The 17,339-nt window shown below is 44.9% G+C and overlaps 1 protein-coding gene across 1 annotated transcript in view; it reads left to right on the plus strand.

Annotated features, from left to right (window-relative positions):
* Nucleotides 1–10,070: 10,070 nt before the first annotated feature.
* LOC126237372 (farnesol dehydrogenase-like) overlaps nucleotides 10,071–17,339 on the plus strand; it is a 114,924-nt gene continuing 107,655 nt past the window's right edge. The window contains exon 1 of the mRNA XM_049947456.1: nucleotides 10,071–10,242. Coding sequence (XP_049803413.1) covers nucleotides 10,111–10,242 — 132 coding nt within the window. The 5' untranslated portion in view covers nucleotides 10,071–10,110. The remainder of the gene's footprint in view (nucleotides 10,243–17,339) is intronic.

Raw genomic sequence — 17,339 nt, forward strand, 5'->3', positions numbered from 1 at the left:
TGCATTTTTCGATCAGTCTTTCTTCTGGATGCCGGCGTATCCGTGCACGACGACCGATGTGGTGTAACAAGAGACATGATACATCCGACCAGGAGATAGGTGTCACTTTTCCATTGATCCACAGTCCAATCTCGATGTACTGCAAACGTGATCTGCTGCGGAGTCCCATATTCAACAATGTGCGCTGAACGGCGTGTTCCGAAACACTTTTTTGCACCATCACTGGCTCTGTGTCGTTTATCGGTCACAGATCGCCGCCTACCCTGCTAGGGTGCAAGCATCCACCTCCATTTTTCTGATGTGAGGACGTCCAACAACTTGGCACCCACTTCTTGTTTTACTGCCGTCGGTCAATTTCCATTAATCTTCACCACAGTGCCACGCGAACAGCTAACCTCTTCGTCATTGCTGCGATATTCATTCCGAGGTAGCGGGCAGTAAATATTTGCCCTTTGTCGAAGTAGTTTACGTCAGTGGATATCCCCATTCGTGACCTGTATTGTGACCTGTATTGTCGTCATAGTGATTTCCTATTCATCCCTGCTCCTCTTATATACTTTCCTTACAGCAGTGGTTCGCAGCCTGGGGGTAGTTACCCCATCAGGATGAAATGAATATTTTTGAGGGGTAAATCAACGAGGGGTTCAGTTGCATTTCACCAACTTTTAAAAGATCATTACCATTATCGCTGTATCATAGTGCTCTAATAATAATTACGTAAGTTATCAATAATTCTTTCTTTGAAATGCTATTATAAACGGGTGCACAACGTGATTACAGTTCGTGAAATAAAATGTATGAATATTTTCCTCAAACAGTCCATCCGCTTCAAACATACTTCGTACTTTGCACCATGCATCTGTGACAGTAAAATTGAGACATACCGTATACGGGGTGAGCCACGTAAGAAATAATTTCTATTCCAGACACCTAAAGCAAGTTTTCGCAAACGATAGTACGCAAAGGCGTTTGTCATAAAGAGTCTTTACCTGTTGTATCGATCGAGATATTGAAACAAGTACGGTCAAAAAAAAAAAAAATGAATGGAAATAAAGGAAGAAAGGAAGATTGGGTTTAACGTCCCGTCAACAGCGAGGTCGTTACAGGTGGAGCGCCAGCTCGGATGGTGTCAAGGACGGGGAAGGAAATAGAAAGCGCTCTTTCAAAGGAACCATCCCAGCATTCGCCTGGAGCGATTTAGGGAAATCACGGAAAACTCAAATCTGGATCGCCTTCTTCCCGGAACAACGAAGATACTAAGACAAATTCTTTAGAGATGGATGGAAAAACTGGTAGAAGCTGACCTTGGGGAGGATCAGTTTCGGAGAAATTTAAGAGCACGCGAGGCAATACTGACCCTGCGAAGCATCTTAGAAGATAGGTTAAGGAAAGGAAAACCTACGTTTATAGCCTTTGAAGATTTAGAGAAAGCAATTGACCATGTTGACTGGAACACTCTCTTTGAAATTCTAAGGTAGCAGGGGTAAAACACAAGAAGCAAACCAGACGGCAGTTACAAGAGTCGATCGACATGAAAGGGAAGCATTTGTTGAGATGGGAGTGAGATACAGTTGTAACCTACCACCGATATTATGCAATCTGTACGTTGAACAAGCAATAGGGGAAACCAAAGAAAAATTGGAGCAGGAATTAAAGTTCAGGGAGAAGAAATAAAAACTTTGAAGTTTGCCAATGGCATTGTAATTACATCAGAGATAGCAAAGGACTTGGAAGAGCAGTTGAACGGAATGGATAGAGTCTTGAAACAAGAATATGAGATGAACATCAACAAAAGCAAAACAAGAATAATGGACTGTAGTCGAATTAAATCACGTGATAATGAAAGAATTAGATTAGGAAACGAGATCTTAAAGTAGTATATGAGTTTTGCTACTTGAGCGAGAAAATAACTGTTGATGGACGAAGTAGAGAGGATAAAAAAATGTAAACTGGCAATGGCAGAAATTTGTTTCTGAAGAAGTGAAATTTGTTAACATCGAATATAGGCGAGAGTGTACGGAAGTCTTTTGTAAAGGTAGTTGCGTGGAGTGTAGCCATCTATGGAAGTGACATATGGACGATAAACAGTTTAGACAAGAAGAGAATAGAAGCTTTTGAAATTTGGATGTACAGAAGAATGCTGCAGATTAGATGGGTAAATCACGTAGCTAATGAGGGGGTAATGAACAGAACTGGGGAGACAAGAAATTCGTGGCACAACTTGACTAAAAGAAGGGATCGGTTGACAACACACATTCTGTGACATCAAGGGATCACCACTTTAGTATTGGAGGAAGTGTTCGGGGTAAAAATCATAGAGGGAGACCAACTCATTGTGAAAGAATCCGAGAAATATTCTAAAGTCTAAAGGCAAATCGGCCGGAATCGGCTATTGCACTGTAAACACGCTTATATCAAGCTCCTTTGTTGTATCAAGCTTTTCGAACGCTTCGTGTCTTGGGACGCAAATGGTGAATGAAAATTTTCCTAACCATTCAGTAGGACAGAATGCTGCACTACACTGGCGGGCAAGATCCCCTGATTCGACTCCTCTTGGTTTGCTTATACGGGATGAACTGAACGGTATATCACCCAATGTACTTTCATCCGTTCACCTCTCTCGAATGGCGATTGAAAATGAGCCTTGCAGGCGATGGTAAACTATTTTTGCACATGCTTAAAGTGTGCAACTACATTTCGTGAAGAAAATAATATGTTTGTGGACGACATTTCGTCAGTCATTCTGAATAAAATGTTTACGAGAGCTGTTTGGAAAGTAAGGTCCGATCGGTCGCGAAATGAAAACCGCAGTGCAAATGAAATTTTTTTTATTCGCAACAGTTAGCCACACCTTCCAGCTATCTCTCTAAATAGTCGCCGCTCCGACTTAGACACTTGTCGTAGTGTTGTACAAACTTTGCAGTACCCTCGTCACAGAAAGCAGCCGCCCGTGCTTTCCGCTAGTTCTCTACGCTGGTCTGCCTTTCGTTGTCTGTGGCAAAACGTTGTCTTCGTAGCCAGCGGTTCACGTGAGCAGAGACGAATAACGGAGGGAGCCAATTAAGGGCTGTACTGTAGGTGAACAAACACCTCCCATCGAAAACGCTGCAGGAGCGTCTTCATTGCCCCTGCAGAATGCGGCCGAAAATTGTCTTAAAGAGAGAAACGTATGACATTTATGTTATTTGGACTGTATAGCTTCAGTGAAATCTCTCACCAGATCCACATACCTGGCGGGAGACACTGTTGTTTTAAGCATTTCTACGTGATCACTTTGCGCTCTGAACTGAAAAGAGCGACGTTAAGCGATCGACAGGCACACTAAAGACACATGTGTGCAAAGTTCCACCGGATTTTCACAATGGTTTTCATTTCATGCCTAATCGTACCTTACTTTCCGAATATGCCTCATAGCTTATTTTTAAAGCGTATTCCGTATAATTACCATTAGAGTAGTATCAGTAGTCACATTTATCCAGCGACATATTATGTTTTACCTTTAAGGAGCATTCAGGCATCTGTAGGCAAAGACAGATAATACACTGCTGGCCACCGTAAATGCAACACCAAGAAAGACAAGAGGTAGCACAACAAAATTTATTTTGTAGATAACATGTTGACCAAGTATCAAATGATTACGTTTACAGACGTCTGTGACATGTGGTTCCTGCCAGAATCAGTAGCCAGAGTAGCCGCCATTGTTGGAGATCACCGCTGCCACACGTCTCGGCATTGAGTCAAAGAGACGTTGGATGTGTTCCTGGGGTACAGCAGCCCAAGCAGCTTCCACACGTTGCCAAAGATCATCTGGTGTGGCAGCTGGGGATGTAATCTGGGCCACTCGTTGAGCAACCATGGACCACATGTTTTCTATCGGCGAAAGATCCGGAGAGCGAGCCGGCCAGGGAAGCAATTCAATCTGGTTATTGACGAAGAACCTTTGGACAATGCGTGCCACGTGTGGTCGCGCATTATCCTGTTTAAATATGGCTGTGGCCGAGCTCTGAAGGTAAGGAAGGACAACTGGCTCCAGCACCTCGGATATGTAGCGCCGGCTATTTAAAGTACCGGCAATGCGTACTAGAGGCGTGCGAGAGTAATATCCAATACCGCCCAATACCATAATACCCGGTGCAAGACCAGTGTGGCGGTGCAAAATGCAGCTGTCCAGCATCCTCTCTCCACGGTGTCTCCACACTCGAATCCGACCATCGTGGTGCTGCAGACAGAAGCGTGCCTCGTCAGTAAAGACAACGTCATTCCATTCTGCCGTCCACATCCGTCTGTCATCACACCATTGGCGACGGAGACGTCTGTGGTTCTGCGTCAATGGTAGACGAAGCAATGGACGTCTTGCGGACAGACCACTCTGCTGTAAACGGCGTCGAATGGTACGCGCAGACACTGGATGATGCGTTACAGACGCAATGTGCTGTGCTATGGTTCGGGATGTCACTGAGCGATCCGTCACTGCCATGCGCACAATTTGCCTATCAGCACGTGCAGTGGTGCACCGAGGTGAATGCGATCGACCACGTCGGTCCGTCGTACCCTCCTACATCCAACGGTCACATATCCGCATTACAGTTGTTTGGTTTCGTCCAACACGACTAGCCATTTCTCTGTATGATAATCCACAATCTCGGTAAGCCACTATCCTTCCTCTGTCGAACTCGGAAGCTTGATCAAACGATGTTCGCTGTTGTCTACGAGGCATAATTGATCGTCTTGTGAAACAACCACAAAGTAAACACACATGCCGAACGTACACTCGTCGAAATCGCCAAGCCTTAAATGGCGATATGAGGTGGCGCCACAGGCGCGCGTGATGTGCGTCTGCGCTGAAATTCTAATCAGTTGCATATCTCATCGCTGCAAACCCATGGTGTAAATTTCACTTGATTCGCATGCTTCCTTCAGGGTGTTGCATTTACGGTGGCCAGCAGTGTATATTAGATTTTTTTTTTTTTTCAAATCTAAGAAAGTTTCTTGTGTACTGCGAATATGGTAGTTTATCTTCATGAAGTATGAAGGACCGACGTTTTTGTTTAGGCTTCGACAAGGAAGCAGCAACGGCGAGGGATCAAATTAAAAACTGCCTGACGAACTGTAGCTGTTTCCACAAAAACTTAGTAGCGTATACACATTTAAAGTAGTTTTCCTAAGCCCCATCTGATGCGCACCAGAAGCTAGTATATGCTGTAGTACCAAATACAAAAATTATAGCTGATATTGTATCTCTGTCGTATAGGAAATGAGGTTTTGTCTTACGTTAGTAGCGTCGGCTGTCTTGGTGCACATAACGACGGAGCCGCGCATGAGAACTCTGCTTGGCAGTGTTTACACCACAATAGCTGACTCTGGCCACATTGCTTTTCAAATGTAGCACGTTTCTCGTATTCTTTTGCGAAAGGTTTCAACGTCTACATTAAGAGGTGCTAAATCACTGAGTGCAGTTACGAAAACTATACGCTTGCATTAGTAAAAAAAAAAAAAGTACTTGCTTCATTGTCTCAATAGATATCAGAGTTAAGACTCAACCACACACCAAATTACGTGCCCCTTAGCGGACTGTCATTCGCCAAAAATCTGCTTTCGATATCTGAATCCGTTCACTTAATGAAAAAGGTGTTATGTCTTATATGACTCACCCTGTATATCACACGTGCCTAAATAAAGAGTGCGGCACATAAAACCGGCCCCTTAAAATAACTGACTCTCCTCTTCTGTCAAGTTTGAATAAAACTCCTCCAGGATTCCCAAATGTACTGTCGTGTCAAGGAATTTGGGTCCCATAACGCGTGTGGCGGAAATGGCACAACAAACACCTATACTATGTCATCAAAAGTAAGGGACACCTGGCTGAAAATGACTTACAAGGTCGTGGCGCCCTCCATCGGTAATAGTGGAATTAAGTATGGTGTTGGCCCACCCTTAGCCTTGATGACAGCTTCCACTCTCGCATGCATATGTTCAGTCAGGTGCTGCAAGGTTTCTTGGGAACGGGCAGGCCATTCTTCACAGAGTGGTGCACTGAGGAGAGGTATCGATGTCGGTCGGTGAGGCCTGGCACGAAGTCGGCGTTCCAAAACATCCCAAAGGTGTGCTATAGGATTCAGGTCAGGATTTTGTGCAGGCCAGTCCATTACAGGGATGTTATTGTCGTGTAACCACTCCGCCACAGGCCGTGCATTATGAACAGGTGCTAGATCTTGTTGAAAGATGCAGTCGCCATCCCCGAATTGCTCTTCAACAGTGGGAAGCGAGAAGGTTCTTAAAACGTCAGTGCCGGCCGCTGTGCCCGAGCGGTTCTGGGCGTGTCAGTCCGGAACCGCGTTGCTGCTACGATCGCAGGTTCGAATCCTGCCTCGGGCATGAATGTGTGTGATGTCCTTAGTTAGGTTTAAGTAGTTCTAAGTCTAGGGGACTGATGACCTCAGATGTTAAGTCCCGTAGTGCTCAGAGCCAAAACATCAGTGTAGGCCTGTGATGTGATAGTGTCTACATGAACAACACCACCGCCGCCGAATTTTACTGTTGGCACTACACACGCTGGTAGATGACATTCACCGGGCATTCGCCATACCCACACCCTACCATCGGATCGCCTCATTGAGTATAGTGATTCGTCACTCCACATAACGTTTATCCACTGTTCAATGGTTCAATGTTTACGCTCCTTACGCCAAGCGAGGCGTCGTTTGTCATTTACCGACGTGATGTGGCTTATGAGCAGCCGCTCGACCATGAAATCCAAGTTTTCTCACCTCCCGCCTAACTGTCATAGTACTTGCGGTGGATCCTGATGCAGTTTGGAATTCTTGTGTGATGGTCTGGATAGATGTCTGCCTATTACGTATTACCACCCTCTTCAAGAGTCGGCGCTTTCTGTCAGTCAAGAGACGAGGTCGGCCTGTACGCTTTTGTGCTTTACGTCTCCCTTCACGTTTCCTCTTCACTATCACATCGGAAACATGGATCTAGGGATGTTTAGGAGTGTGGAAATCTCGCGTACAGACGTATGACACAAGTGACATCCAATCACCCCACGTTTGAAGTCCGTGAGTTCCGCGGAGCGCCCCATTCTGCTCTCTCACGATGGCTAATGACTACTGAGGTCATTGACATGGAGTACCTGGCAGTAGGTGGCAGCACAATACACCTAATATGAAAAACGAATGTTTTTGGGGGTGTCCGGATACTTTTGATCACATAGTGTATCTTCTCCTCATGCAAGGTACCTGGTGGATAGCGTGTGGATTTTTTGTCGACTAATACCGGTTGTTTGGGTAACTTATGTACCCAGACACGTGGAACCACGCCTCGTCACAAATGATGAGGTTGGGTCAAGACACCACTGGCAACATTTCTCAACAGCCATGAATAAAAATGCACTCTATTCTGTAGGTTGCTCCTTCAGTTCTTGCACACTTATCCGGTACGGCTTTAACTTCAGTCCCGTTAAAACGCGTCTGCAACTTCTCTCCCTCGCACGAACTTGATGACTAAATCTCCTAGTTGACTAACATGGACTTCTTGCCATTATTTCCTGGATCTGCCTCTTTAATTCAGGTGTGCAGACAGGTTCCTGAGAGCATTTTGAACCGATTCTGTATGCGGCCATTTTTCAATCAATTCCTTTATGGTGCTTTTTGCTGGCACAGAACGTCCTGGAAATTTCTCCTGAAACAAATTATTTGTTTTCACAAAAGATCCAGTGAAAATGAACGCTTCAACAACGGCAACGTGCTCGGGTAACGAATACGGCATTATCACACACTCACAGTAACCCGCCATCCCACAATGAGGCCTTTCTCTCAGCTGGTTCGATAAGCTTCACTGGCTACGGTTTCAGCTGGCTTTTACACAGCAAATTTGCCAGCAGTGTCGGAACATCTGAGGAAAAGGCTAATTCATGTGCGACTATTTGGACGGCATTTTTCATTTTCCACTAATGTTGACGCGCTCGCACCCTCTGGAACATTATCGTTGTGTACGGTGGGGTGGTTTTACGTGCTGCACGCTGTATCTCATGAAAACGTCTTCGAGTTGTCGGCAGTTCCCGCAATGGACCAGAAACTACTTCATTATTCACTTCGCAACAACGAATGAACGTAACTGACACCACAACACAACACTGCGTAACGGCTAATTCACTACTGTAGAGTCTACACGGTACTACTGTTGAGCCGGCCGAAGTGACCGAGCGGTTCTAGGCGCTTCAGTCTGGAACCACGCGACCGCTACGGTCGCAGGTTCGAATCCTGCCTCGGGCATGGATGTGTGTGATGTCCTTAGGTTAGTTAGGTTTAAGTAGTTCTAAGTTCTAGGGGACTGATGACCTCCGAAGTTAAGTCCCATAGTGCTCAGAGCCATTTGAAGTACTACTGTTGTTATTATTTGTGGTAATGGTCAGAAACAAGATGCTTCTATTGCATCACTGATAATTTCGTTAACCATTGGGACATTTTCGCTTCTATCAAAAATATAGCATTCTGGCAGTCGATACGAATTTAACATAAAATTGAATTTTGAATATCGGAATTGGAGTAAAATGTCTTCTCGTACCGTTTCTGGTACTTCTAATTCATATACATCTAAAGCATTTGTAAGTCTTCCACAAACAGCAATCCGTGCAAGTTTGTACAAACTGTCCATTATTTAGAAATGTACTTACTATTTCTGGCAGCTCTTCACAGACAATAGATGTGTTGGGCGTGTAGTCAGAGGACATACTGTGAAGACAACAATTTTAAGCCCCTTATATACTAAACAATTTCCGTTATCAATACCCACATGACTGTCACTCCAAAAAGACAAGTTTCACACGCGCCAACCTTTTGCTGGCGTGGGTGCTTGCTCAGATAATTGTCCTAAAAGGACAAATTATCTCGGCGGAACAGTGACGCCGCCATCGCGACCTTGGGACGACCCGGGGGGCCCCTTTTTTTTTTATCAGTTGCTGACCCTCATGAATCGAAACATGACGCGTCGCGTCGTTTCATTTCAGAAGTCAGGAGTCCAGCAATAAAGTGATTTACAAACATCGAAGGAAATTTATTAGCCAAGTTCGCAAAGAGTAGACCTGTGTATAGAGCACACGTTTTAACTTGACTGAATTTAAAAGCTGGTGCAGGTAATCGGTGAAGCAATTGTCGCTACGGGCAGGAATGTTAGAAAGGAAGCATGTTTTGTAACAAGTGTCTACCCTCAACGTGGATAGCTAGCTTGCTTTTCTTAGGAGGAGTTGAAAGTAGCATTCGCGTTACACTGAGAACTGCTTTATCATGGCATCATTTGTACCACTGAGTCATTAGTTAATAAAACATCTACAATAATTATTTATCATTTACCTTTCATCATTTCAAAAATAAAAGTGTTCAAAGAAAATTACTTTCAGTTCAAAAGTTTAGTTGGACACTGTTGTTGATGATGTATGGGGTTGGGGAGGGAAGGGGGGTACTAACTAATATCTGATTGCACTCACGAGTAATGGGAACCACTGTCTTAGAGCATCAGCTGCCCACTAATCCATCAGACGGAATTCCATCTCACAGTGTACAGTGACTGTCTGCTTTGGCTCAAAAATTACTCAAAGGGCTCTAAGCATTATGTGACTTAACATCTGAGGTCATCAGTTAGACTTAGAACTACCTGAACCTAACTAATGTAAGGACATCGCACACATCCATGCCTGAGGCAGGATTGGAACCTGCGACCGTAGCAGCAGCGCGGTTCCAGACTGAAGCGCCTAGAACCGCTCGGCCACAGCGGCCGGCTCTGCTTTGGCGCACCAGTTTATTATGACCAGTTAAAGGTGACTCACCTTCACTACTTTCCCGCTTATAATGTCTGACGTGACACAACGCTGACTAGCGTTATCGACGTTTAGTGTGTAAGCCACCGTAAACCGACAAGGTTGAAGAGTTTCTCTCTGCTCTCCGTTACATAACATGACATCACGCGAAGCGTCGATTCGCACTATGTCGGCGGCAGCAGCAGCAGCAGCAGCGCGGAGCAAGCCAAGGCCAGTTAGGAAGCGGCGGGGAGGGAGAGACGGGTAGGCACGCCTCGCTTGATGAGCTGAGCAGTTGATGCTGTGGCAGAGACATGGAGCGTTACGCCGGTCGCGTTGCCCTAGTTACTGGCGCCAGCTCGGGCATCGGCGCCGCCATAGTGCAGGCACTGTTGCGCCGGGGAATCACCGTGGTCGGACTCGCTAGGAGGGTCGACAGAATCAAGGTAAGCCGCTGCGCAGCAGCTGCTAACAACAATAAAGCTATTCCCGTATTCCTGTCTATCGCGCACTGCTGTCGGTTGTCACGCTTTACGAAGCGTCTTGTAGCTTTAGGCTTCCCAAATACTTGTAGGCTCAGCTCACGTTGCCACAGACATCGGGGATTTCCGCCAACTGACGTCGGCCGAAGATGGCCGGTCTTTTCAAATAAGTACGTGTGCGGTATCGGTACAGCCGATCTCAATTCGAAAAATGTACAGGCTTCGGACGATGGTCGGTGGAATTCAGATCACATTGTTTTCTTCGGTCAAATCGGGCGGCATCCCACACGCAAAACATGGTTTGTGAGAAATTTTAAGTTTGTTACAAGGAAACAGGACTTTGAGGCATTCTGTGGATGAGAAATAGGTCATCATAAGGCTACGTATTGGAATCTATGGCCTGAAATCGCTTCTTTATTGGAAACCTCAAGTTTCTAACTACTTAACACAATAATTAATTAAATGTTACCTTATATTACATTATACATGTTGTGTGTGTGTGTGTGTGTGTGTGTGTGTGTGTGTGTGGCCATTTCAGCCTCTGACTGTGTAGTGCAGTATGTCATCTGCAACACAGGCAAAATCTGTATCGTAAATTTTTGGTCTACATCAGAGGTCATCAAACTTCGTCACAGCGGGTCGTACAACTGACAAAACGACAATTATGGGCCGCGTCATCATTCTGTACAGTACTTGCAAGCCAAAACGAAAGTTCTGGGAAAAAAGACGAAAAACTCAGTTCAGCATTCAGTGTTAATCATGGCTGAGTAGAACGCAATGCACAAAAAATGTTTTCAAAGAAGGCGATGGTGGCCAAAAAGTACTTATTCTTACATAAGAAATAGTGTTCAGTTAGCCGAATCTCACATACTAAGCATCAATAAACGTTATAGATTGTCACTCTAAATTCTGTCCTAAAAATCTCTCGAATAAATCCTTCTTCACATCATGAACAATCTTTTTCGGAAAATACACCTTGACGTCTCCGGGGACTGTAACGCAAAACTCTTTTAAACAGTGAAGACGAGAAACGTTTTCTCCGCCCATTTTCACTACACACAATGTTGGCTTTCTTCGAAATCCTTCGATAGTTCTGCAGAGATAACAGACGAGGTTATCCTTTCCGTGAAATTTAAAGTTTAGTTCATTCGTGTGGGTTGTGAGGCCGACCAAAAATGACAATTTTGACAGCGACGTAGAATGTGACAACTGTGGCTCAACTGTGCCTTTTTCAATGAGAAAAACATCTGTTTAACGAAACAGTACTCTACAGCAGCCGATCCACCTCACTGCTGTGTGATTAGGCAAGTCACAAAATTCAAAATCAGTTTTTTCAAGAAAAGCATGGAAATGACGATGATTGAGCACATGTCCCCGTATGACATTCAAGGGAGAAAAGACTGGTTTTCAGTAAGTAAGAAATATCCAAGTCTTTGCCACAGAGTTTTGCTGATATGTAATGCAGTGTATGAAAAGCGAACCCGGAACTTACAAAACTTCCTACTGAGCCCCGATCATTGAACATAATAGATTTGAGGCACCTAGCAAGCAGGAGGTCTCTGCAAGTGTGAAGATTTCCTAATATTCTAAATACGAAACTTAAATTGTATCACAACGACTCGTGTTCCATATATTTTATCAAGCAAATTTCAGCCCCGTTGGCGGGCCGGATGAATTGAAGTCGCGGTGCGGACACAGCCTGTGGAACTAGTCTGGTGACAGCTGACGTAGATCATAGCGCCAAAAAATATACGTTCAAGTTACAAACCTGGCGTATGTCAACTTTGGTGCGTGAAGCAACGGCGATTAATCTGTTCTGGATTGCAGTGGACGGGCGTTAGCTGTCTTCGAACTATTATTATTGCTTACCGCTGGATCTCTGCCGGTATGTTGGCCATACTGTTGTATGAGGTGGTTTGCAAATGTGGTGTATCTCTTTCCACTTTTCAGTGCTTTAGGTGTTCAAGGAACATTCTGTACCAAAATTTATAATTTGTCTTTCACACTTATGGCAATGGCCTAACCGCAGTGGATACACCGGTTCCCGTCAGATCACCGAAGTTAAGCGCTGTCGGGCGTAGCCGTCACTTGTGCGGATGACCATCCGGGCCGCCATGCGCTGTTGCCATTTTTCTGGGTGCACTCAGCCTCGTGGTGCCAACTGAGGAGCTACTCGACCGAATAGTAGCGGCTCCGGTCAAAGAAAACCATCGTAACGACCTGGAGAGCGGTGTGCTGACCACACACCCCTCGTATCCGCATCCTCCGCTGAGGCTGACACGGCGGTCGGATGCACCCGATGGGCTACTTGTGGCCTGAAGACGGGGTGCTTTCACACGTATACTGGATGACATTCACTGAAGATTAATTGGCATATGTATTGCTGAATTTATTAGAAGTTGAGGGGAGTAATTTATTGTATTCTTGCTTTTCTGTATCACCAAGAATCATCTCGACTATGTAATTGAACGTTTCTCTCTTCTCATATCACACAAGCGAAAATTTCTCCGGTTATTCGAATAATTAAGGAAAAAGTGCACGTACGCTTCCCGCCACCTTCTTCTTGGGCCAGATGTAGCTCGTCACACGGATTCGGCGTCGTTTTGATAGCAAAAGCCTTAGTGCTGCATTCGTCTGTAAGCACACAGGTGTAGTGGCATCTGTGTTGCCAGCAAGTAACGAAGGAGATGAATCGCACTGTGACCAAGCTGCCCCAATGTGTGTCTACCGCTGTTTGTGCTGTGTCGTCCGAACTAGAGACAGCCAGGGCAATCCCACCACAGGCGCAAAGATCCGAACTGGTGCCAGTACCAGAGAGACTCGCCACTTGCGCGAGTTCCACCAGCAACATGGGCAACGCTGAGGATAAAGATATCGACTTCTCCTTGGCCAACTACAACCCACCAATGACCGGACGACAATGGACAGAAGACTTCTCGGAAGATAGAAGAGCAGTTCTCGCCCTCTTGGTTATACAGGGTGGCGCAGGGAAACTAGTAATTTACTAACGAAAGTGAATGTGTTCAGTATGCCATTATTCAGTATGCCTTTACAATCAAAATGTCCAAAAGTGTCTCTTTACTTTTTAAAGATGACACCGGAAAGATATGCTCCCATTCGGCGTTCACACTCTTAACAGCCTGTTATGAAAACTCAGGAATGCGCGGTGTAGCAAATCTTGGGGAATGGCAGTGATTTCGTTTTCAATGTTCTCCTTCAGTTCATGGATCGTTTCAGGACGTGTACGGTACACATTGCCTTTAAGATATCCCCACAGGAAGAAGTCGCACACACTAAGATCAGGGGATCTCGCAGGCCATGCAATGTCATCGTTACGTGAAATAATGCGTCTTCCAAACAATTGCCGAACTGCTGCCATCGATTGTCGAGCAGTGTGTGACGTAGCTCCGTCCTGCTGAAACCTCATGTTTTCGACGTTCAGATGAAGCTCGTACAGTCTCGGTGTAAAGAATGTTTGAAGCATTTCAACATATCGAGCGGATGTTACTGTCACTGCACTACCATCCTCACGTTCAGAAAAATAAGGGCCGTTAACAAAAAATGGTTCAAATGGCTCTGAGCACTATGGGACTCAACATCTGTGGTCATCAGTCCCCTAGAACTTAGAATTACTTAAACCTAACTAACCTAAGGACAGCACACACATCCATGCCCGAGGCAGTATTCGAACCTGCGACCGTAGCGGTCACGCGGTTCCAGACTGAAGCGCCTAGAACCGCACGGCCACACCGGCCGGCGGCCGTTAACACCATGACATGATACAGCACACCATATTGTGACATTGGCGCTATGTAGTGGTCGCTGGTGAAACCCACAAGGATTGTCCTGCGCCCAATAACGAAAATTCTGTTTGTTCACGAATCCGTTCAGGTGGAAATGGGCTTCGTCTGATATCCATAAGTTACCAAGGAAATTCGCGTCCTCGTTGATTTTAGCCAATATCCGGCTACTAAACTCCTTACGTGACGCTGGGTCTCGTTCATGTAAGTGTTGCACAATCTGCAACTTATGGGGATGGAATTCTGATTCGTGCAGTATAATGGGGATGGAATTCTGATTCGTGCAGTATAATCCCTATCGAAGATGCATGCTGTCGAACGGAGCGGCGAGGACTTCTCTCGATTGCAGCTCTAGCAGCTGCAATGTTCTCTGGGGTACCTACCGTTGGAATGCCACCTGGAGGTTTCTTTTTCAAGGCAGATCCTGTTTCTTCAGAATTACGCACCCACGTTGTAATCGAATGCGCAGATGGGACACGTCCATGACGTCCAAGCTGGTAATGCTATCGAAATGTTCTCTGCACGGCAGTCGCACTATCACCATTTTTGTAAAACGCTCTCACAGCTACTGCACGTTCCGCACCAGTCCAATTCTCCATGATTACTAAATGGAAATGCGTTTACATCAATTGCGCAAAGTTTCGAACATCTGCCGGCGCTACAGTGCTGCCAACTGTAACCTTCAAAATTTCCCGTTCCCCTGCGCCACCCTGTAGATCATCGTCGAGTGCTGACTTAGACAGGGAACGTCATTTAGTGAACTCTTCAAAGTGAACAGACAGTTGATGTAAATTGCATTTGCTGTGTACTGTGAAGTTTACCTACGATTATTTGCCCTTAGTCATCAAGGACCTTTTTTTGTTTCATATGACATGTAGTGTTGCAGACTTCATTATTCGACGAATCATACAGATAAGTAAACGTTTTAAACTCATTTGTGTGACTTTGTTACTAATTTGTTGGAGTGTTGTAGAACCTTCGTTCTCCTATCCTGTTATCTGACCTTGGGGCGTAGCTGTGTAACAGTGGCAGGGAGAAATTGTCTTGGCGGTCTCCTGCACCAGAAGCCGTTTCACGATCTTACAAACTCGTCCAATCGTAACAACAGTGATAATTATGACTCCACAGCAGTAGCGACGAGGCCTTTACCAGGTGTACCGGTATGAAATGAACGTTAAGATACAAATGTGTCAATAGAGAACATTTGTTGTGAACGAGCCTTAATTTTTTTTTGTTTGGTTGGTATGGCATCTATCAAAGATATTTAGTATACATCAAGTCATGGAACAAACAACATCATATGTTTTCATCGTGTTAACAATGTCGAATTTTGTACCAGAAAGTGATGATCTGCGGAAAGCATTAATTTTTTGTTTTCATTTGAAAAAAAGTGCTGCAGAGTCGCATTGAATGCTTGTTGAGGCATATGGTGATCATGCTCTATCAGAAGCAACATGCAAAACATGGTTTCAATGGTTCAGAAATAATGATTTTGATGTAAGAAATGAAGAACGTGGAAGACCACTAAAAATGTTCGAAGACGCCGAATTGCAAGCCATATTGGCAGCAATGCTAAATGTTGCACAACAAACAATTTCTGACCGTTTGACAGCTATGGGAAAGATACAAAAATGTGGAAAATGGGTGCCACATGAATTGAATGAAAGACAGAAGGTAAACCATTTGTCAAATTTTGCTTCAAAGACATGAAAGAAAATCAATGTTGCATCGAATTGTTACTGGCGATGAAAAATGGATTTATTTTAAGAATCCTAAACGGGAAAAATCATGGGTTAATCCAGGACAACCATCAACATCGACTGCAAAACCAGATCGATTCGGCAAGAAGACAATGCTCTGAGTTTGGTGGGATCAGAAAGGTGTGGTGTATCACGAGTTTTTAAACCTAACTAACCAAAGGACATCACACACATCCATGCCTGAGACAGGATTCGAACCTGCGACCGGAGCGGTCGCGCGGTTCCATATTGTAGCGCCTAGAACCGCCCAGCCACTCCGGGCGGCCATAGGTAGAGGTCATCCACTGCAGTAGTAGCCCTTGGGGGGCCTGAGCGAGACATGTCATTGATAGTTCCTGTGTCTCTGTATCTCCTATATGTCCAAACAACGTCGCTTTGGTTCACTCCAAGACAACTGGACACTCCCCTTGTTGAGAGCCCTTCCTGGCACATAGTAACAATGTGGACGCGATAGAACCGAGGAATTGACCGTCTAGGCGTGGATGAACTACAGACAACACGAGCTGTGTGCCTCCTTCCTTGTGGAATGACTGGAACTGATCGGCTGTCGGACCCCTCCGTGTAATAGGCGCTGCTCATGCACGTTTTTTTACATCATTGGGCGGGTTTAGTGTCATCTCTGAACAGTGAAAGGGACTGTGTCTGTGAGACAATATCCACAGTCAACGTCTGTCTTCAGAAGTTCTCGGAACTGGGCTGATGCAAAACTTTTTATGGTGTGTGCAATAGGAAATCCAACGCAGAGTGACATGCGTGCAATCACCTAGTCATAGTGGGATGCTACACAAACTCCTCTGTGTTGGCTGCTGTAAGAGAGTTTTTACTGTTAGAAATCTGAGGAGCATGTTAGAAATATATTACTTACTTGCATGTATGTCTCATTACTTTACAGGTATTTTCTGACAATCAGCTTTTCCACACGAATGCAGAATCGAAATAGGTTAAATGTCAATTGTACTGTACCATACAGTGAAGGGTAGTATAGTATGCTAGTGTTACACATCTCAATGTAGCGACACCAGCATCGTCTGTGGATGTTCTAAGGACAGACAGCTTGACTTACATCTAGCAGTTGAATGGCCACAAATCCTAGCCACATGTCACATAAAGACTCTGCTACTACAATTCAAATCAGTGTGGATTAAACCATATATGTCTCACTACTCTTACAGTACATAAGAATTATGAGTGGTTGTGGTTGATCTGTGAAGCAGCAGCACCAATGTAGATATGACCTGACGAATAGTGCTGGAAGCTGTAATACTTTCAAGATTTTATGATGTAGGTATATCATATTTGAAAAAAGTGATGATGGGTTTCTCCTGAAGTTGTTGTTGTGGCCTTCAGTCCTGAGACTGGTTTGATGCAGCTCTCCATGCTACTCTATCCTGTGCAAGCTTCTTCATCTCCCAGTACCTACTGCAACTTACATCCTTCTGAATCTGCTTAGTGTATTGATCTCTTGGTCTCCCTCTACGATTTTTACCCTCCACGCTGCCCT

Source organism: Schistocerca nitens, chromosome 2 (genome assembly GCF_023898315.1).
Source record: "Schistocerca nitens isolate TAMUIC-IGC-003100 chromosome 2, iqSchNite1.1, whole genome shotgun sequence".
NCBI lineage: Eukaryota > Metazoa > Arthropoda > Insecta > Orthoptera > Acrididae > Schistocerca > Schistocerca nitens.